The 22775-nt window shown below is 43.5% G+C and overlaps 1 protein-coding gene across 5 annotated transcripts in view; it reads right to left on the bottom strand.

The window, feature by feature from the left end:
* The window catches only part of Vps8 (VPS8 subunit of CORVET complex), a 236527-nt gene that overhangs the window by 180067 nt on the left and 33685 nt on the right, over positions 1-22775 (bottom strand). For 4 of the 5 annotated variants that reach the window (XM_052740097.1, XM_052740098.1, XM_052740099.1 and 1 more), the window contains 8 exons: positions 19745-19777; positions 18659-18713; positions 10910-11034; positions 9422-9508; positions 6510-6577; positions 5225-5378; positions 5064-5123; positions 2949-3056 (listed from right to left, as the gene is read on the bottom strand). In XM_052740097.1, coding sequence (XP_052596057.1) covers positions 2949-3056; positions 5064-5123; positions 5225-5378; positions 6510-6577; positions 9422-9508; positions 10910-11034; positions 18659-18713; positions 19745-19777 — 690 coding nt within the window. Of the gene's footprint in view, positions 1-2948; positions 3057-5063; positions 5124-5224; positions 5379-6509; positions 6578-9421; positions 9509-10909; positions 11035-15725; positions 18198-18658; positions 18714-19744; positions 19778-22775 lie in introns of those variants that run through there. The other variant, XM_052740101.1, reaches the window with a different exon arrangement.

Here is a 22775-nt window from a genome sequence, read left to right on the forward strand (position 1 = left end):
TCATGTCCTCCCTCCCTTTCTGGCATAGTCAACTGCTCCTTTTACAGATCTGCTTCCTTCTCTTGCTCTCAAACATATTTCTGACTTCGTCTTCAAAAATAAAAACACTCCCTAAAAAGACTTCCCTGGACTTGTTCTCACAGACATATTTAACCACTCTTCCCCTCACAAGCCGAGCGCCATGGCTGCACGACTTTGCTCTTCTAGAAACCCACTTCTTCATCAAGCTCTGCCATGGAGGTTCCACCCCGTTCCACTGCTAATCAGACTTCTAACAAGACCCTGGCAGGCCGCTGTGTCCAGTGCTCATCTCTCCAGCCTGCCTTCCTGGATCATGCCCTAGCACTGTATTACCTCAGAACTGATTCTGCCCCAGAGGCTTTGTCTCTCAGCCCCTCTCCTCCCCTTCCACACGTCTTTACAAGAACCACCTTTCCTGTTGCCCCTCTTTTTCCTCACCTTTCGTGAGCATCCAGCAAAATCACATGTTGGGGTTTAGTTATGTCTCCACCAGAGGTCCATGTACTAAGGACTTGGTTACCAGCCTATGACACTACTGTGGGGTGGGGGGGGTGGGGGTGGGGTAGCATCTTCAAGACACAGTGCTTCCTGGATGGAAGTCAGGTTGCTGTAGATGTACCCTTTCTCTTTCTCTTTCCCTCCCTCCCTCCCTCCCTCCCTCCCTCCCTCTCCCTCTCCCTCCCTCCCTCCCTCCCTCCCTCCCTCCCTCCCTCTCTCTCTCTCTCTCTCTCTCTCTCTCTCTCTCCATCCGCCATGAGGTGGGCAGCTTTGCCCTACTCCATGCACCCACTACGATGCAGCACCTTCCCCACGGGTCAGCTGACCCAAGGACCAAACGTCTGAAATGTGAGCCCAAATGAAGCTGTCCTTGCACTGACGGTCACAGCTCACACACAGAGCTCCTGTGGTTTTCAGCCTTCTACCTCCTCTGTCCTGAAACGGTCATCTGCTCTTCGCCCTGCTGTCTGCTCACTGGGCATCTGGTGTAACACTTGAGAGTCCCTCTCTGATTTCCAACTCAGCATGCTGAAATCTGAATCACATGCCAAAATCTGAAATCTACATAAAAGTTTTTTCTATTTCCTGACTCTACTGTGTAGAGATGTAATGCCTCTAATTCACGCCTCTCAGTTCCTAGACCCTGTATGATGAGAGGGTTGCCTTTCTTTTAAAATGTATTTGCTTAAGCACATCACGCACCTACAACCCTCTACCTTTGAAAATCCATTATTTGTGCTACTTCCAGACTGATCCTAAAACTGTACTTCAATTACATCTTTACCATTTCATTTACCTGTAACATCTCCCCATTACCGATCCAAGCCAATCATACCTAGAGGAGGGATGCCCCATCAAGGACTGTCAAACTTTTCTGTAAAGGGTTGTACAGTAAACAACTCTGTAGATCGTGCAGTCTGCCAGACCTACTTCACTTTACTGACGCAGTGAGAAAGCGATCAAACAACATGTGAGCTGGGCATGGTGGTGCATGCTATAATCCTAGCACTTGAGAAGTAAAGGCGGGAAAAATGGGAGCATAAGGTCAGCTTTAGCTACGATGTGAGTTTGAGACCAGTCTGGGCTACATGAGAGCTTGTCATTCATAAATAAATAAATAAATAAAGTGTAGATGATTGAACATGACTATAACAGTTTGAGTTTGAGACCAGCCTGAGCTACATGAGAGTTTGCCCATGAATGAATGAATGAATGAATAATTAATTAACGAAATATAGATGACTGAACATGACTATATTCCTGGGCTACATGAGCGTTTGCCCATGAATGAATGAATGAATGAATGAATGAATGAATGAATGAAAGAAAGAAAGAAAGAAAGAAAGAAAGAAAGAAAGAAAGAAAGAAATATAGATGACTGAACACGACTATATCCCACTAAAAAGCTCTATAAACATTCCCCAGCTATCCTTTGCACACAGGCGCTGCCCAGTGCTAGCCGAACGGGAGAGTCAGCTCCTAGACCGGGTTCCAGTGTAGTGCGGGAGAATGTTAGGCGTGTGCTCACTGTCGTGACAGGGAGGCAGAGGAGACAGCACTGGCCACGGGCCCCGCGGGGCACGCGGCAGACGCACAGAGCATTACTGACAGAGATGTCTGCATTAGTAAAGAGACCAGCTGGGAAGCCACTGCAGAGTGTAGGATAAACGCGTATGCGGTTCACACTGGGAAGTGATCAACCATGACGGGGTCAAAAGGAGAAAGGAAGACAATATGGGGGAGAGTCGACAGGACACTGTGACAGAGCACATCGGAAGGAGGAAGGCACTGAGAGGCTCCTGGCTGGCCTCACTGAGCAGGACCCCCGGTGTCTGGAGACTACACAGACACATGCCTAGCTCTGTGACTGAAGTTCACTGCCCTCCCCTTCAATTCACAAACCTCTCTAAACACTCTATGTGCTCTTACTAACAACGTTAGACTCTCATCGACTCATTGAGCACCTTAACTGTCCTCTGCAGCAGTAACTCTGGCTTTGCTATTCAAACAGTGCATAAGCTGTGTGAAAGAACGCTTTATACTTCCTTCATTGGCTTCTGTGCAAACGGCCCTTGCTCTCTAACAAATACACAGACATGTACAGACTGCATTACTGCAGACATGTTCACAATCGTACACATGCAGTTCCACATACAGACAAACCATTAATTATGTGTTAGCTCAAAGAGAAGGAACCAAAGAAATAAACCATGAAGATTAAGGAACCAAGAGAGGTCAAGTATTTCTCCATTTTTAACATGAAAGCCTTAAATACAAATTAAGTAGGCTTCGCACACACTCTCTCCAAAGACTTATGACAGTGACATAGTTTTTTTTTTTTGACACAACATTAAATTACCAGTGAAATCTGGTGGAAATATATATATACTTGAAGCTTTACTGTAGACCCACCACACATCGTGGCTTACCAAGAGAAAATGAACCACATCTCCTCTACAGAAGGCAAGCATGGGATTCACATGGTTATTCACTGCCACGAAGTGCCAGGCCAGCAACGGAACACTGGACGGATCCATCTAAGTCAAAGAAGAGAAGGGAAAATACTCATCACAGTCGACAAGTGTATTTTGCTCTGAAACCCATTAAAAAACTACAATATCTTGGTGGGTAGAAGGATGGATAGATGCATAGATATATAATAAAGGAAATACAGTAAAATGGTAAAAAGAATTTAGATGGCAAGAACACTAGTCTTTCATTAAAATTCTTTAAACATGTGTTTGAAAATGTTCATGAATGAAAACCTCAGTAAAACATTCAAAAAGATGCAAACATCATGATCAAAACCTCAGTGAGTCAATGACGCTAACCTGAGAAATGTTACTGATAATCTCTACCCGTCTGCCATCTGGAAGGACGGACCTGCTTCTTCTAGTGCCCAGATACAACAGGCCACCAACAAGGAAACAAGAGCCATCTCCCTCTGTGTCTGGGATGCAGCTATCTTGCTATGGCTGTTCCTTCCCTCTCCACGGCTGTGGTGTTCAGATGAGAACTGCACCCCCACCCCAGGTCCACTTGAATGTTTGGTCTCCACTTGGTGGAACTGTTTGGGAAGGATTAGGAGGTGTGGCCTTGTTGGAGGAGGTGTGTCACTGGAGGAGGGCTTAGAGGTCTCAAAAATCCACACCAGACCCTCTCTCTGTCTCTCTGTGTCTCTCTCTGTCTCTCTGTCTCTCTTTCTGTCTCTGTCTCTCTGTCTCCCCCCCCCCCCTCTCTCTGCTTCCATCCTGGGGATCAGATGCAAAGCTCTCAGCTATTGCTTCAGCATTATACCTGCCTATCTTCAGCCACACTTTCCACCATGATGGTCATGGGCTCACTCTCTGAAACTGTAGGCATGCCCCCAATTAAATGCTTTCTTTTATAAGTTGCCTTGGTCTTGGTGTCTCTTCACAGCAATAGAACAGTGACTAAGACAACAGCATCTCATCAATGTCCTTCCAAAGAAGACCCCAACTTTCTTACAAACAATATCAAGAACAAAAGGAAAGGGAAAAGGGATGTCCATAGGGAATGTACGTATTCCAGGCTTACCCCTTATATATAGTGGCAAAGTATTTACATGTAACCTATGTACATTGTCCCATGTACTTTAAATCATCTTTAGAATACTTTACAATTCAATATAAATGCTATATACACAGATGCTACACTGCATCATTTAGAAAATAATGACAAGAAAACATGTCTGTCCACGTTCAGTATGGACCTAAACTTTTCTGATAATGATCTGTGGCTGGTTAAATCCACAGATGCAAAACCCAGAAAACCATCTGCATTTCCTAAAAAATAACAACTTCTAAAGTGACACATATCAGAGACAGAACCCATGAAAAGCATGCATAGTGCTAATTCATATTGGCTTTACAGTGGGGTATGCTCACTCATGGTGTCAAAGAAGCAAACAATGAGCATACCCCTGCCTCAGCACAGCAGCCACTCAGCACAGCTCTCACTCAGCCCTCACTCAGTTCAGCCCTCACACTCAGCACAGCCCTCACACTCAGCTCAGCCCTCACTCAGCTCAGCCCTCACACTCAGCTCAGCCCTCACTCAGCTCAGCCGTCACACAAAGCAGCTGTCACTCAGTGTTCCTGGACACTGCAGCGAGGCTGCCTTCAATACACCAGCTTGCCCATCAGTGTTACATCCAATGAGGACATTTTACTGACCTCCGAAGAGCCGTGAATGAAACTGAGAAAATGCATGCCTGAGAGCGGGTGTAACTACAAAGAATCAGGATGGCAATATACAAAGACTGTCGAACAAGGTTAGAAACAAGCTGAATATGCTGTTCATGAAAGAGAGGCTTAAAACTAAATTAAAGACACCAAAGTACAACCTAGCACGACTCCTAAATGCCACTTTACCCTGCTTGGTTTTTTTAAGCCAGTGCCCCTGGGAGCTCACTTCCATTCTATAGCTATATGTTTGGACAATTGCATAGAATCACCCTACAGATCACTCCCTCCATCCTCCGCTTGTCCTTTCTTTTGCCAACAAAACAGAGTCATGCTCACCCGTCCATAGGGAAAGGTCATCCATACTTTCAGGGATGGTTTCAACCCAATGACCAGTATCTACAGGAGAAAAGATATGTTATTTTCAATATTTACCTTGCAATTCTCAAACTGTTCCAAGTGTCTCAAAGTTAAGAGTTCTGTCTTCTAAAGGTGCCTACCTTTGTTAAAGACGCCATGGCCAACAGTGAAAACTGTGTGATGGGGTGATCTTTCAACTCGGGCTTAGAATGCAGGGGCTCAATGCAGCAAACTTCACCCTTGGAGCCGCTGAACAGACACCTCGATTCACACGTCCTCACTCCCATCACTCTCCTGAACACATAAGACATTCACAATCAATTCAGTGACAACCCAAGACACTATTCCCTCCAGCCCGACTGCCCAGCCAGCCACTCCTAGCTACACGTTCCACGGGACAGCTTCTCTTCACGGCACAGTCACACCTGCTGCCACTCTTCTAGTAACAACGCTCCATTGACTCCTCTGTATGGAAATGAAGCCCAAGCTCTTTACAGGTCTCAGTTCTGCGGGATCTGGGTCTTACCTTCACTCCTCTCCTGCCACCGTCACCCTGGCTCCTTCACATCCCCACGTGTGCCTTGTGTTGGGGTGACTGCCCCCTTCCACTAGACTTTTCATTTGCTGACTCTGATATCTCAGCTCTTTCTTCTCAAATATCACCTTCTACCGAAGACTTTCTGACTTACGGTCAAGTGCAAGCCAGCACAATGGCCTGTCTCCTCACACCACTCAAAACTACCCAATTATGGCATTTATTTTTCGGCTTGTACCTGTCTCCCGATGCTCACTCCAAATGTTCATACTCTGGCCGTTCATAACTCTAACTCTGGTGTCTAGACAAATATCTGCACATAGGTGATGCTCAATAAACACTAGCTGGGTAAATGACCCATGTTGTTTCAGCAATTACTTTGTGCCTAGTATCTAAAAAGCTATGAAAAACCTAAGAAACAAATACAGACGTTGAGAATTCACGGAAACAAAATACACATTATATTTTGTGTTCTACATTTTTAAACCTCAGCTTCACAAATACTCTACCAGGTACTTGGACTATTTTTACTCCTATTTAACAAGTAAAACAGGACAATCTGAAGGCAAGAAACCCCTTTTCGTACCTGCCATTACCCAGTGAGCTTGGAGCCCAAACTAAAATTAGTGAACCATGCAGAAGAGTTTCTAACCTGGGAGCATGGAAGAGTCTCCCGGGGAGTCCAAGTCTAGAATGCCAATTCAGACCTGAGATAAAATCATGGAGACCAGGCCTAGACTCCCACGTGTCTTGTAAGCTCCCCAGGTAACTATAACACAGCCAGAACCTATTTGCAAACACCTGGACTTTCCAGGCCTCTCCCTGTTCAATCTCCAACCATTACACAGCTGATCTTTCCATTTTCCAACGAGCGTCCATCGGTCTCTTACTTAAACGTGAGTTCAAACACGGAGCCTCCGCTGTCGTTGCAGATTGCAAGAGTCGGGTCGTCTGTAAACTAAACAGAGAGGGAGTTTATTGTCTTGTAAATGTTAAACAACCAGACAAGTGTTTACAAATAGATCGTGGGGACAAAAATATAAACTCTGAAAACAAAATACACACTTAGCACATGAAATAACTCACATTTGGTTCATCTCTTTAAAAGTACAAAATTGTCCTTACTTCCAATAGTATTAGCTCAGTATCTTCAAAACAACTGAGGCCTTCAAAAAGCAAACAGGGTGATGAGATGTCTCAGAGGCAAAGGCATCTGTCACCAAGCCTGACGACATGCATTCTACCCCTGGGACTCACACAGTGAAACAGAGTTACAGGTGGTTGTAGGCTGCCTGGTGTGGGTGCTGGGAATCGAACTTGGTTCCCAGCAACAAGTGCCCTTAGCCTCTCAGCCCCGACACAGTGAAGTAGAGAACCTTCACCGACTCCCACAAGTTGTCCTCTGAGCTCCACAAGCTCCAGATAACATATGCCCTTCCCCACAACATACACACACAATAAATAATGTTTTTTAAAAAAGTAAAACAACCTTTCATCAGGATAAAAGTAAAAACTAACTTCAGTTGATAAAAACCCTGATTTCCTGGCTTGGTTATTACATTAGGTTTTATAACTTGGTATTAAATTATAATACCATGGAGATACACTGAAGTTGATGACTTTGTAGTAAGATTCTTGGGATCTTTGGGAAATAAACTTGTTTGAGTAAGTGACTCTTCCTAAATGGGTATCTCCCTGACTTTTTTGTTTTGTTTTGTTTTTCAAGACAGCGTTTCTCTATGCAGCCCTGGCTGTTTGGAACTCACTTTGTAGACCAGGCTGGTCTCGAACTCACGGGGATCTGCCTGCCTCTGCCTCCTGAGTGCTGGGATTAAAGGCGTGCACCACCACTGCCCAGTACTCCCTGACCATTTTTAAGAATGTATTTGAAGCCGGGAGGTGGTGGTGCACACCTTTAATCCCAGCACTCGGGAGGCAGAGCCAGGCAGATCTTTGTGAGTTCAAGGCCAGCCTGGTCTACAAAGCAAGATCCAGGAAAGGAAATAAATAAATAAATAAATAAATAAATAAATAAATAAATAAATAAATAAATAAATAAATAAGAATGTATTTGAATGACTGTAACTTGGAAAACTCAAAGCAATGGCCTTATGTTCAGGTGTGTTATGGTAAATGCTACTGGATGCAAAAGCAAATGGTAGAATTTATAACATTTACAGGGACTTGCCTTAGAAAGCCTGAAAGTTGGTGAATCATTCTGAATGAGCCAATTTCACTCAGAGAGAGCTGAGACACAACACTCCCTCAACCCACCCCACACACACTTAACAAAGACGTCCCCAACCTTTCTCTCAAAGCCTAGATGAGCAGCTGCTAAGAGGGGAAGCGCATGTGATCTCCGGTCCCGTGCAGGAGAGGACAGAGAACTCACGTTTCTGTTTCATTTCTCCTTTTTGCGTATGTACTTTTTAAAACTGGTACAAACATTTGTAGAATCATACACATAGACCAGTACACAGGATCCAAGCCTAGACTGCTGTTGATAATATCAGACTGTCTGGAGAATGATGCGTTAGTTACTCAAAGGCAGTAGATGTTAGTCCAGGCCTCCAGTAACACTGACACATATACCTCCCTTTCTCTCCTGCCAGGGTCTGCAAACCCCACTTTCAAATCATTCCCAAACAACACAGCTCCTGGAGCTGCACCTTCATCTCAGCTACAGCCTTCTCTTTTTTCTCTGCCTTTAATTCTTCTGTTTCTTATTGTCCCACCCAATAGTTTCTTCTTTTTTTCCTCTATAAAGAGACTAGTTATTACTTCAAGCAAACATTTATTGAGCAGTTACTATAGGCAAAACACAAAAATAAATGACAGATTCTGATTTCAAAGATCTTAATCTATTAAGAGAGATAAAACATGTGCAGACAACAATCACATTAGAGGTTGGCACATGCTGTAGAAAAAGAGGTCGAGATAAATCAGCTTCAGGCCCCGAGAGGAAGGACTAACTTGTCTTGGCTGTTTTCATCATTCCTAAATGCTTCAATGCTGTTTTGTCACACAAGACTTTCTGTAACTAACCTAGATGCAGATATATAAACTCCAGATGCTAAGGGCTTTAAAAAGCATGTGTGTGGATAAGAGAACCGCATAGCTAAGCAACCAAGTATGCACATGATTAAATCTAGAAGAGCTGGTTTTAGAATCCCCTTGATATAGTCCTTTACCTTTTATGCTTCTGAACACGGGCTTGCCAGCATGAAAAGGCAGGCTTCACATGTACTATAAATGAAGCCTGTTACCTCAGTCAGTTTTATGTTTTTCAGGCCTGAGAGTAAAAAAAAAAAAAAACCAACACGGCGACCTTAATGCTTTTCCTTTAGAGGCTGCAGAGAAAATAAACCAAATGATTCACTTCTAACTATGATCCAAGCCCTGGCTCTTCCAGAGTTGGTGCCTGGAGCCTCAAGCACTTTCCAACAACGGGCAGCCATACACCCCTAGGCAATAAAATCTTGGCCAACTGAACAAGGTGAAGAGAGTGTTTAAAATCTCCACATGAGTTTTTAGCAGGGTATTGCTTCTCGGCTGCCGAACCCTACTATGGGATCAGATCAAGTCATCCCTTTGCTGCTAGACTTCAGGATAACCTGAGCTGATTATCTTCATTCTGGCCCATCTCTGGTTTTTAACCTGAGAAAGTATCTTTTTGGAGTCATCAACTAATATTCAGCTTCGTGTTAAATAAATGGAGGGGGTGTCTGGTTATCAGAATGTTTAATGTGGCTACAGAGGCATGGTAACAAAGACAGTTAACATGAGGAGGAGAAGCTGTCACCTTGATGTGCAAGATGGCTGTCCCTGGAGGGTGAGCATCTGATATTGACCTGAGAAGTTTCCCGCTGGCCAAATCCCACATGGTGATCTGTAAGACAGGCAAAGGCTTTAAAAACACATGGATTGCTTTTTTGGACTTAAGTATCTGCCTTTTGGCTGAAATAACCTATTCCTTGTCTATAAACGTTGCAGGAAGAAAGCCATCAAGTTAAAACACAGTTACAAGCTGAGACTCCATTAGAGCACTGGACCTTTATTTCCATTTCCACCTCCCCTGCCCTCCCTCTGCCTGGCCCACTTAACACTTCGATTTTGTCATTGCTGATAAGTCAATCTGTAGAGCACTGACTAAAAGTTCATACAAAAGGTATCATAGCAAACCAGCTGTGATGCAAAGATCAGAGAATGAGAAAAACCGTGACTTATCACCACAAAGATGGGAATGTCAAAACAACTGTCCAGAAGCACGGCAATGGGAATGGTGTGTTTAGAAGGGGCCACAGGGGTCAGAGGAGACGGCTCAGCTGGTAAAACGCTTCGTAAGCACGAGAGCCTGAGTTCAACCCTAGAACTTTAAAAATGCCAAGTGCGGGAGCAGAAGAGACGGCTCGGCAGTGAAGAGCACTACTTCTCCTGCAGGAGGACCTGATTCACTGCCCAGCACCCACACCGGAAGCTCACAACAGCCTCCAACTCCAACTCCAAGGAGACCCAAAGCCTCCATTCTCAGCTGGCGCCTGTGCTTGTGTGCACAAACCCATACAGAAACACACACACACAATTAAAATAAAAGAAATCACACGCCTTTAATCCCAGCACTCGGGAGGCAGAGGCAAGCAGATCTCTGTGAGTTCAAGGCCAGTCTGGTCTACAGAGTGAGTTTCAGGATAGCCAGACAGCCAGGGCTACACAAAGAAACTGTCTTGAAAAACAAAACAAAAAAATAAATAGATAGAGGGGAGGGAGGGGGAACTGGGATTGGTATATAAAATGAAAAAAAAAAACTTTTTAAAAATAAATTAGATAGATAATCTTTAAGCAAAAAAGGGGCTAGGTGCTGTGGCATATGGGCTTGTGGAGAGGTGGAGCTTTGGGAGGTGGAGACAAGATCCCTGGGGCTCACTAGTCTAGCATGACTGGAGTTGTTCTTCAGACTCTACACGTGTGCACACCCCAAGGATACACACACCCACACTCATCAAAAAATAAAAATAAAAGCAACCACAATTATATACTACTACCATAAGAGAATATATTTTATAAAAGCTGTCTACAAAGATAAAACACCATTACAATATGAAAGCTGCAGAATCAGTTATTAACAATTATTTTAAAAATCTAAATAAGACAAAGGTCAGACTAACAGACCTCAGGCTGGCACTAATGGGCATGTAACCTCTAGATGTATCACTTCACAACACCTAACATGTATTTTGCTCTTCGAAACACTTCCTACACACACTCAGACTGTACTTCAGGGTCACGTTACCTGTCCTTTAGCAAAGCCACAAAGAAGTCGTGAGCAGTCGTTGTTGATGCTGAGGGCAGAGATGGCTCCATACTGTCCCCCGACGCTTGTGCTGCCCAGGCAGAGCCGAAGTGCTTGATTCTGGTCTAGAGAAAGCAAGCAAATTAGACCCTGAGATAAAACAGTGAGACCTACAAGAAAACATAACTCAAAACTTGCTGGTGACAAAACAGAAATTCATAAGAAGATACATTTTCTTAAACAAACCATCTCTAAGCTGCTTCATCCTACAACTGAATTTTTTTTTCCTATTTCTAATATGTTAGGATACAGGGAATGCCACTTTGTCTGTGGTGTGTTTGTGTGTGTGTGTGTGTGTGTGTGTGTGTGTGTGTGTGTGTGTGTGTGTGTGTCTGTGAGTGTTTATGCATGCATGTGTGATGCGTATGTCTGTCTATGACTGCAGGTGCAGATGCCTGTACATTCATTCATATGCAGAGGCAAGGAGGATGTTAGGTATTTTCCAATATTGCTCCCACACCCCACCCCCGTTTGGTATGACCTCTCTGAGGGCGAAGACCAGAACACCTCGCCTGATGGTTATCCCAGCTATGGTAAGAGCGACCTGCCTGCTACCGAAGAGCCTGGAGGCTGCTCGTGGGTACAGTGAGCAGCACTAGGTAAGTACTCATTCCCATCCAAAGTGAACACTGCATGAATAATTCTGTGTTCATAAACTAGCTGTAACGGCACACAAGCGGCCTGAGACAATCAATGGCTGTACTCCATCTGGCACACAGAAAATACTCAATAGTTTTTAAGTTATTTTAGATTTCTAACTCCCGCCGGGCGGTGGTGGCGCACGCCTTTAATCCCAGCACTCGGGAGGCAGAGCCAGGTGGATCTCTGTGAGTTCGAGGCCAGCCTGGGCTACCAAGTGAGTTCCAGGAAAAGGCGCAAAGCTACACAGAGAAACCCTGTCTCGAAAAACCAAAAAAAAAAAAATAAATAAATAGATTTCTAACTCCCAAGGTAAATATTCAAAAAGAATAAACCATAAATACACAAGGTCTCATGTGTTTTAGAAGTCTTACCTTTATTTCACACCCAGAATTATATAATTACAATTTTCACATTCATCCAAACTATCCTTCCCCTAATTTTTAACTTTAATTTAACCCTTATTAAAACCTCTTTTACTCTAGAATTTCTTGCATCCAATTATGACATCATGTTTCTTTTGCTCTACTGAAACTGCCTCCAACTGGGTTTTCCATGATCTACCTTATACATTTAGAGGACTATCCACACCTGAATCACAAACTGACTGTGACTGGACAAAGGTGTTCTATGTGTACTATTAATCTGAGTCACTTGTACAGGCAAGAGACGGGCTAAAAGCAGGAGAGCAAAGAACCGACAGTGAACACTAACTCACACGTCCCCAGGTCTGGGCCGCCTACCTTCCCAGCACAGGGTGGTGTCCAAACGGTACCTGCTAAGACCTTCTGCAGCCCTGCTTTGAGATCCAAGCCTTACGGGTTCTGATGTACTAACACCTGCAATTGTTATAGATTCCACAAACCTCAATGTAAGTTTTGGTTTTGGGTTTTTGGAGACAGGGTTTCTCTGTGTAGTCCTGGCTGTCCTGGAACTCACTCTGTAGAATAGACTAGCCTCGAACTCAGAGATCCGCCTGCCTCTGCCTTTCCGAGTGCTGAGATCAAAGGTGTGCGTCACCCCTGCCCAGTTTAATACTCTTATGTGGCAGACAAAGCAGGAAAAGAGAGAAATCCGATCAAATAGATAGTGTATGACTTAAGAAAAAGGACTCTACAAGAGTAGCAACGGAAGAAAGAAGAGGGGAAAGATATCTAAAAACCTATGCACAGCCAGGCGTCACAGTGCAGGCCTATGACCCCAATACTTGGAAGCAGAGGGAGAAGGATCAGGAGTTCAAGACCATCCTCAGCTACATAACACGTTCAGGGCCAGTCTGGGTTACATGAGACCCTGTCCAAAGACAAGCCAGAATGCCTATGCTTCCCTGCCTACAGTTCCCACATAAGAAAAACTAGCCAAGAGAGGAAAGGAACCCAATAGCAACCTTGGTCACTCCTACAGTCCATGTCTGTGAGAAGATCCTCAAGATTCCCTCGGTTGTTTTCAATGTTTTTATCTTGTTTCTATAATGCCCTGACAAGGCAGCAGGCCTGTGGAGCCTTGATTTTGATTTCCCCTCTACTGAAGAGTTACAGACACTGCAACTGTACACACGGACGGTTTTAGGGCTGTTCCTTCCTTCCTCTTAACCTCCCCATCTTCATCAATGCAATGCAGAGAACAGTCCGTCACCTTACGGCTTCACTGAGAGAACAGATTACTAAAGTAAAGCGATATACGCAAAGGACCAACTCAATAGGTTTCCACTGAAAACACACAGCATTTTTAAAGTAGCAAAGATGGTGGCAGGAGACGACTGCGTGTAACATATAATCTGCTCTGACTCCACAGAGCTATCTTTCCATTTTCATTCTGCATTTAGACATCCTATTGTTATGGTATGCTAAGCTTGCTGTGGGTAACCTGTCTGAATTCAGTAGAAGTAGCTAGTCCATGGAAAGAAGAGTGGGTTTCTCCTAACACCGGAGCTACACCGTCTGTAGTCCATATGAATCTGCCCAGCTTGGGGAGTGGTCGGCTGAAACAACCTCTTAAACGGTCACAGCTCGCGGTGACGATGAAGGGAAAGAGGGCGTACACGGAGAAAGAAGAGTGAGGGCGAGAACTGAGCCCGGCTCCCGCTGAGTCGTTCATTTAAAAAGAAAGCTGGCTCTGTCCTCCCCTGCAGCCTGAAGCCTCCTCTGTCTAACACTGAAAAAAAACGCACTAAATTCACAGTAAATTCATCCACTTTCACACACAAAGCAGCACAAACTTACGTCTGGTTAACACTGTCGACTTAGTATTTTAAAAGTGTTGACGTTATGATGGAGGTGATCCAGCCAGGAAATATAAAAGGAGACCATTGCTTTTCCTGCATGCTTCACAGAGTTTTAAAGTTTGAACAACAAATGTCTATGAACAATCCCAGAATTATCAAGTAACACAAATGCAAGTGATTATAGGCAACAATAATACAGTTTAAAAATTAATTAAGAGGACTCGAGGTCCAGAATCACAAAAACACAGAAGCCGGGAAAGGTGACCTGTAATCTCAACACCCAGACACAGGCAGAAGGATTGCCACAAGGCCAACTCTACTCAGTGAGTCCCAGAGCAACCAGAAATACAAAGTCATACTTTGTCCTAAAGCAAAAAAAAAAAAGGAGGGGGGCATTTGCCATTGCAGTGAATTACACTTATTTGTATTAGTACTAGATAAGCATCCCTAAGCCAAACAACTAAAGTCTAAAGCACTGCAAAACCCAGTCCTTGCTGAGCTCCATCAAACTGACATTGCAACACTTCACACTTTTGGAGCATTCCAAATTTTAGATTTTTAGATAGAGATGTTCAACCTGCAAAGTCTAAGCAAATATTCCAAAATGCAAGAGACTCAAAATCTGAAGCACTCCGGACACCAGGCATTTGGATAAAGAACGCTCAACGCATACTTTGCTTAGGGTAGACCTCATGATGGGCTTAACGGTAATGTAAAAAATAGCAATGAAGTCATAAATAATAGCCTGAAATCTAAAGTTGAACATACTTCAAGAGTTCCACAAGGAATCAAATTTACTTGTAAGCAGGTAAGTCTAACCCTAGCCTGCCAGTGCTGACCACTCTCAAGCGTTATTTTTTAATTCGTGTGTGTGTGTGTGTGTGTGTGTGTGTGTGTGTGTGTGTGTGTGTGTGTGTGTTTTGGGGTTTTTTTTGGGGGGTGGGGGTTGAGACAGGGTTTTTTCTGTGTAGCCCTAGCTGTCCTAGAACTCACTCTGTAGACCAGGCTGGACTCGAACACACAGAGATCCAGCTGCCACCACACCCAGGCTAAGTGCTACTTTCTTATCCTGTATTGACTTACTCACACTGTAATAAGCTCTAGGGCCAAGGGAAAATTAAACAGGGGACCTCATTATAAAGCATTTGTCACATTTGATACAAAATAGTAGATGCACTTTTAACTGAGCAGCTCACACAGCCAAACCTTACTCCTTCTGTAAGGCTTTCTAACCAAGGCAACCTGAATCCACGCCATGGCTGACTGGCTACCTTCTAGAATGCTGCTTCTACGAAAGAGTCTGTTCATTCCTAGGCATCCATGCCACTGTGATGTTAGCATACTTGAACTTACAGACCAGAGCACAAACAGAGCTGTGGCCGCCATGAGTACCAGGGAGGTGCTTCAGAAAAGCCTGGAGAAGGAGAGTTGCTCTACAAAAGTATCAAGAAACTGGGCATCAACAAGATAATATTAAATAAAACACTGAGGCAAAGTTTCACCGGAATCTAGAATTCTGTACTCATGGATTAACTAACAGGTGCTGAAATTCTATGGGACTCACTATTGATAAAGTTTATGACAAAAACATGTTGCTGTACACCTCCATTGGCAGACACAAACTTCAAGAAAAAGCTCAGGGCTGTATTAAAAGGTTGGAGGAAACAGAATATACTGAAAAACTGCCTAAAATAATTCCATATTTTCAGCTAAAATAAAGCATTGAAAATATGCATACATTTTTAATTTTCACAATGCCTGTATTAACCAATTTTAGGTAGCTATTTATTTTTCTTTCGTAAGAAGGCGTTAAGTGTAACTGACAATACTCTCTTTCAATGTTAAAAAGCTGAAAAGAAAAGGAACTATTCATGCATACCAAATTTACTATACCTTTTCCTTTTGAATCCATGGAGAAAAGATCAAAAAAGAGGGAGAAAAGAAATCAGTTCAAAAGTTCAGAGAAAAACGCAGGCACACTCTGAAGGGTGTAAGTGACGAGCTTTGTTTATCTATGGGAGTGACAGATGCTGAGTGGGATTAAGTGATGTTCCTAGCATTTGTGGTTATAGTCAGGTATTGGTTCTGGGAAAAGAGAAAACATGCAACATTCAAATTATCGCACAGTCAGTAAACCCAGGTTTCAGTTCAACGGAAACGAAACATTTCAAAGAGATCCATCACCAGAGCACACTGAGGGCAAAGGGAATGGAAGAGTAAGGCTGCAGGAGGGAGGTACCTTTATTTACCCCGTGGAAACCCACGCACTAGCTGCCACCTGCTGGAACTGCACAAGCCTTTCAGAAGTACGGGGCTACTGTCTTAATGACTCAGACCTGTTTCACAGAGAACCTAACAGTGCTCAGACACAGTCAGTCTTCCTGCAAGGTTTCTGTGATAAACAAAGATATTTTTAAAAGGCCAGATCTAACCCAGACTTCTAGTCTAGACACTTCATGGTGTCTGCCATTGGTTTCTGGGCTTTTTAGCAAATTTTAATGCATTTGTTAGAAAACACTGTCCAAACATCTGTCACCTACAAACAAGTGAAATTTAACTGTGCTATTAAAACCCAAGGCAAAACCAGATACTCTGGTTCTTCGACAGAATGTCCACTCTGGCATACTTTCTTTCCTGTGAAGCCATAAGAAAAGATTATTGTTTCATTGCTTCTACAGGAAAGTTGCTGAGGATTTTAGAAGAGCAGCAGGCAGGTCCAAGGAAATGAAGGAGACAGTATCAAGAATGATGCTCTTCTGTGATAACATTCTTGTCTGTGGTGAGCACTTCCTCCGTGACTATAAGCAGTCACGCACTCTTCCAACCTCTCGATAAGGAATGGAGAGTGAAAGCAGAGCTGAGGAAAACCAGTGAGAAATAGGAAGGAAAACTGGACACACGCTCTGCTGGCAGATAAACAGAGGCATATACTCTGTCCTCGGCCGTCCTTAGTCCTCTTCTTTTCTTCGCTTCTTCCAGTTCTGCCTCATTTTCTCTCAGGGAAAAGAACTGCTTAAAACAGAGGCGATTACTGGTCTCGGAGCCAGAACTGTTGAATTCTGAACTTGACTCTGTGTGTGTCACCCAACCGCTGGTTCTCAACCCCTTCACACACTTAAGACTCGAGCAGTGAAACGCGGGCCTACGAGACTCTCCCCCACGTCTAATGACCTAATCCCAACTACCCCTTAGAGGAGAACAAGGACCTCCCCACCTGCTGCAGACTACGCTCGTACAGTTCTCTGGAATTCAATTAATGTTCGTGTCCCAGCCCAAACAATTCCTCTTGTAGGAATTTGTTCTAAAAAACGATCATATGCAAAAAACAAACAAAAAAAAAAAAAAAACAGAAACAAAGCTGTGCAAGACACTACTGTTTAGAAACAGCATAAATAGTTTCCTTGAGTAAAAGGCTAATTAAATTTTTATGGATCCATCTGAAAGAACACTGTCTGTCCATTAAAATGATGTTCCATACCTGTACGCTCAACACTGGGAGGCTGAGGCCACATAAGCAAGTTCTAGGCAAGCCTAAGCTATACATTGAGACCTCAAATGAACAAAGATGCCCACACAAACACAGAAATGCATGGGGAGGTGCCCACTAGAGCAAAAAGCTGGCTCTAAATTATCATTGCTCCTCCTTAGGAATATGCATACAGCTATATACATACGGGAGAGAAGGACTGGATGGCTATACAGAAATGCTAAAGATTAGTCCTAGATATTAGAATTTGTTATTTTATATTTTCCAATTTGCACACATCTATGTACATTTTGTACTATAGATACAGATCAATTATACAGGAAAAAAAGATACCATTTAAAGACTCAATTCTAAAGTTCTCTCAGGGAAATTACAGTTTTGTTCCTCTCCTTCTGCTCTTCAAGAAATAAAACTCTATTATTTATATCAACCACCTTTGAAAAGACTAGGTAGTATAATTATATGTTAAATAAAGCTTTTTGAATAATGGAAAATTTATAAATGGAAAGTCAAATTATTCAGTAACAATAGGAAATACCTAGTTCTTCGCACAGAAGGTAAAAACGAAGACTCAACAGAGATCAAGCTACGGTTCTGCTAACAAAGTGCCCTCAAGTAACCCTTACCCAGCAGCTCTTGCTAATTCCCATCTAAAAGAAACGCAGATCATGAGACCCAGAGGCAAGCACCCACACACAAAAAGAGCTGAGAATACTATCTGATGGATTTTAAGTGTTTAAAAAGACCAAAATAGTCTGCTTGATACTGAAGTCAAAAGTAAAAGACTAATGGAACTGATTACTTAGTCTCAGAGAAAAATGAAAAAAAGCAACTAATTTCTACTATATAATTAAACGATTCATGCTCTCTTAACTCGGAAAACAAGGTAATTACAGGCTTTTTTTTTTTTTTTCAGTTTAGAAAGATTTACAATGGAAATGACTCAGAAACCTGGGGACTCCTTTCCCTGAAGATCTTTTTGAATACCCTGGACTGGAATATGACTCAGAATAAAAAATGATTCCCACCACTAACCGGAGGGAGACATGTTGACAGGCCTAGGTTCTTTCCAACATTATTCTCCTGTCTAGGTGTACAGAACACTAACAGATGTGTTAGCAGCGACACTTACATATTCATAAGGAAGGAAAGAAATGTGCAGGAAGAAGTGAAATGAAGCCATAAGTCGAGTAATTTTTAACTTCAAATACCAACTGCTACTTCATGTTTTCCTTGTGTCCTTGGAAATCCAGTCTACCATATAAAAATGTAATTAAAGGACATTGTAAAGCCTAAAAGGAATCTTGATATTTAAAATAGAAAGTGATTAGAAAATTACCAAACACTAAAGCCAGTCCATGAGATGTCCCCACTGCTATCAGCCTGGACACTGCCTGGAGACAAAAGAGAAAACCATCAGTGTTGAATCTGCTGGCCTGCCTTCCTCTAGGCACCAGCTCACGCACCAACCACTAAAATATGGAATTTTATCCAGAAAGCAAAGCAAGAAATCAAACCCAGGGCATCTTTTTTTCTAAGGATTCCTCTAAATTTAAGAGAAATGTTATCAAAATATCATGTTTAATTCTATATATGAACTATATCATTTGATATCCTTTAAAGCAATGGTTCTCAACCTATGGGTCACAGCCCCTTTGGTAAATCTCTATCTCTAAAAATATTTATTTACAATACAATTCATAACAGTAGCAAAATTACAGTTATGAAATAACAATGAGAATTATTTTGTGGTCACCACAATATAAGGAACTGTGGTAAAGGGTTGCAGCATTAGGAAAGTTGAGAACCGTTGCTTTAAAACAACTTTAAAATTAAAAAAACAAAAAACAAACAAACAAACAAACAAACGCCTCTCTGGCCAGCTGAAGAGATGCTTATGTGGGCCTCCTAGCAATGTGGAGGGGTGAGAATCCTTTTCTCCAGTTTATCACCAGCAGGCAAGAGACACCAGAATGTAGCACTTGAGCCTGCTTCCTCACCAGTGACTGATGAGAAAGCCACAGAGGCCGCTGAGAAAAACCAGGAGGCAGATCCTTCGTGCATTCAAGCCTCTCCGGCTTGCCACTCCAGACACTATCTGCAGGCGCGGCCCTGGAGTCCACAGCTGTGGAATGTGTCTTACCAGAGTGAGCTCACTCAATACCATTCCAGTCCTTACAGACTCGGGGACACAGCTCACAGGGGACCTCGGGCTGGAAAGGTCTGTCTCCATCACCTGCTCTCAAGCAAAAGCCTGAGTGCTCAACAATACAGCAGGAAAGTCAAACTGAGCAAGTTTTAAACCTGATTACTGAGAGTAAAATGGTTTAAGGAGCTATCATAATGGCATGGGATATTTTCATAGCAAACCTGAGAACTCAGTAAAATTAAAAACCTTACCTTGAGGGGCTAAAGGTATACTTACAATTGCTGTGGGCAAGCCCGCATCCACTCTGTCCTAAAAGAATTTTAAAACAGAAGAAGTTGAGAAGATACTGGTATTGAGAGTAAGCGTGCAACCTCTTTTTATGCACTCTTGGACCTGAACAGCTTAGGTAGGAAGTGCACCCTTCCCCTCCCCCTCCCACAAGAGCTGCAGACATCAAAACAGGAGCCTGAGAGGAGACTGTTTTATTTCACTAACGGTAACAGATGCTTCGGGTGCCAATTAGGGATGGAAATTTAAAGAAGAAAGTTTGTTTCCCATGCTGTAAAAAGACTAGAAGTCCTACAGGACCAAAACGGTAGAATCAAAGATTCAAGAAAAGGAGTACTCTCTGCAGGCACCCCACCTCTGTGTGGGATGCTCCCCTCCAGTAGATTAACTCCAGTGACTAAATGAAGCTCATCAGGAAACAATGAGTCCTTTCTAAAACAAGCAAAATATCAAGTACCATTCAGCTCCTCGCCAGTAACTACGACGTCAAAGTCTCTAACTGTTCTGACAGTGATCTCCACCTGTTCAGAAAAACAGCAAGTACTGCTCTATTTATCCTAACACACACACCATCCTGTGGACAAATCAAATGCAAAAAATGCTATACTGGTGTCCACCTGGGGCTTAAGTGGCTTTAAGTCGTAACAACAGCTTGTGGTGATGCAGAACTGTGACAGTGTCTTCGTCGGTGCCCTGCCGTGTGGAGGGCGACACATGCCTGCTATGAATATTGGATATACGATTTGTATTCTGTTCCACACAGAGAAAACAGGGATGAGAGTGCAGATGAAAATCATAAACTACATTCAAACGAACGTAAAAGCCATCTGGCTTCAAAAAGTATCAATGACAGATGTGGGGAACATTTTAGCATCAAAACTGGAATTTTCCTGGGGGTGGAGCAGGGGGAAAAGAGTGTAGGGGATAGGTCACGTAAAAGTAAATATTAGAAAATGCCATAAGGAAACCTGCATTGTGTATGCTAATTTAAAAAAACGCTCTTAAAGTTGAGATGAATGGGAAACATGCAAGGAGACACAGTGCCAGTTGAGCAGTGAGCTGAAGTGAAGTGAGGGAGTGGGGGGGAGGGAAGGAAGGGGGAGGGGAGGGACAGAGTTAATTAAGTTATGGGATTGGTGACACAGCACCCTAGCGTGGTTAGTGGCTCTTAAAAGCCACACTCTGTGACTGTCACCTGGGATGCTCATTAGAATGCAGATCCCTATGCTGCTCCACTAATACAATTCAGAAGGGGTGGGTGAGCTCCAGGAAGCTGCAATTTCACAGTCACCCCAAGAGAGCCCAGCACAGTGGACATGTTTTTAAACAATAATAAAACATGTGCTGAGGCCTCTATAGTAGCCTAAGTTCATCCTTAAAATGATAAATTCTTTTTTAAAAAAACCTAATTTGAATTAATTTTAAATATAGTCATATGTCACATTACTTTGAGAAGGATCCCAAAATTAAGCAACAAGACTCAAAAATTCCATGTTTCCTAAGTCTTTTTCATTCATGGACTCCAAAGTCAAGATGATCGTGTCCAAGCAAGTCTGATAACATCACTGTCCACAAGGCTGAAGGCACAAGTGATCAACTATTCAGGAAAAATACCCCAAACAGAAATAGCTTTCCATGTTAACAAGCCACCCGTCACGGAAAAGCATGCAACTTCAGTGGAGCTGGTAATCCAAGGTTCGGAAAGCACCGCATCGTGCCTGGCGTAGGGAGAGCAGTGTTATTGGGACACACACTCTGGGATTGATTAGAACTGCCTCCTCGTCCTCAGGAAAGAACAGGTTTCTCTGATCAGCGCTCAGTGTCTGAGTTCTAGTTCAGTCTCCATTATCCAAAATATTTCTTAAACTGCACAGGTGGGTCAAATGACTGCTCTGGTCCATCTTGATTGGGAAAGGGATCAATTTCATCACCTACATAAGGATTAGATTCAGAAAATGTCGTGGAAACGTGATCCTCAACAGGTGGTTTCCATTCTGGCCTATATGAGCTCCTCTCCTCAAAGGAGGAGGCACTGCCCACTCCCCCCTGCTTGGCCATCTCTCTAGCCAGCACCATGTCTGATGCCGTGCGCATCAGCTGGGTCAGGACACACAGCTGCCCAGGATGAACGTTAGCTGCTCTCCGCAAAGGAGCTTCCTCTAGCAGAACTGACAACCGAAACACAGCCGGACGCCACGACGCCTGCCATCTCGCCCTCTCACTCTCTTGAAAAGTAACTTTCATTTCTTGTCCAAATCAAATATGTAAAATGTTAAACACCATGAAAAGGACATGAGACAGTATCGAGGTCCCTGCTGTCATCATTATATTGTCATCCTTATCGTAGACAGAACTACCGAATTCAGAAGACAGACTTGACAACGTAAACAAAAGCGTGAGCTGTGAGGTCAAAGAAGAGTGTGCTCAGCCGGGCGGTGGTGGCGCACGCCTTTAATCCCAGCACTCGGGAGGCAGAGCCAGGCGGATCTCTGTGAGTTCGAGGCCAGCCTGGGCTACCAAGTGAGTTCCAGGAAAGGTGCAAAGCTACACAGAGAAACCCTGTCTCGAAAAACCAAACAAAAAAAAAAAAAAGAAGAGTGTGCTGAGTGCACTAAACACGTTTGCACACCACCCCAGTGTTGTACGACATTTTTAAAAGACCCCAAATATTCCATGGCAGCCACTGGACAACAGCCCCATCCACCAGGGCCCCTGCCCTCACAGCGGCGCCTCTCCCCCTCTGAGCTGCCTTCCAGTCTCCAGTCAAGGCACGGCTTTACCTTCTTCCACAGGGGCACATGAAAAAGACGTGTCAGTTATTTTTAAATCGTTCGGTTATAATTCTGACCCATCATCTGGTCATACAAAAAGGCTAAAAACCAGCACTTCACCTCACCAAACTCCTAAGACGGCAACTAACCTGGAAAGAAGGCAAGGGGAAGGCAGCGGGCGGTTCTCTCCGCCTGCTGACACGCTTCACTCGGCACACTGCAGTGCTCACCGACCTTTACTCTCATGG

Source organism: Peromyscus californicus, unplaced genomic scaffold (assembly GCF_007827085.1).
Source record: "Peromyscus californicus insignis strain IS unplaced genomic scaffold, ASM782708v3 Scaffold_16__1_contigs__length_79575227, whole genome shotgun sequence".
Taxonomy (NCBI): Eukaryota; Metazoa; Chordata; class Mammalia; order Rodentia; family Cricetidae; genus Peromyscus; species Peromyscus californicus.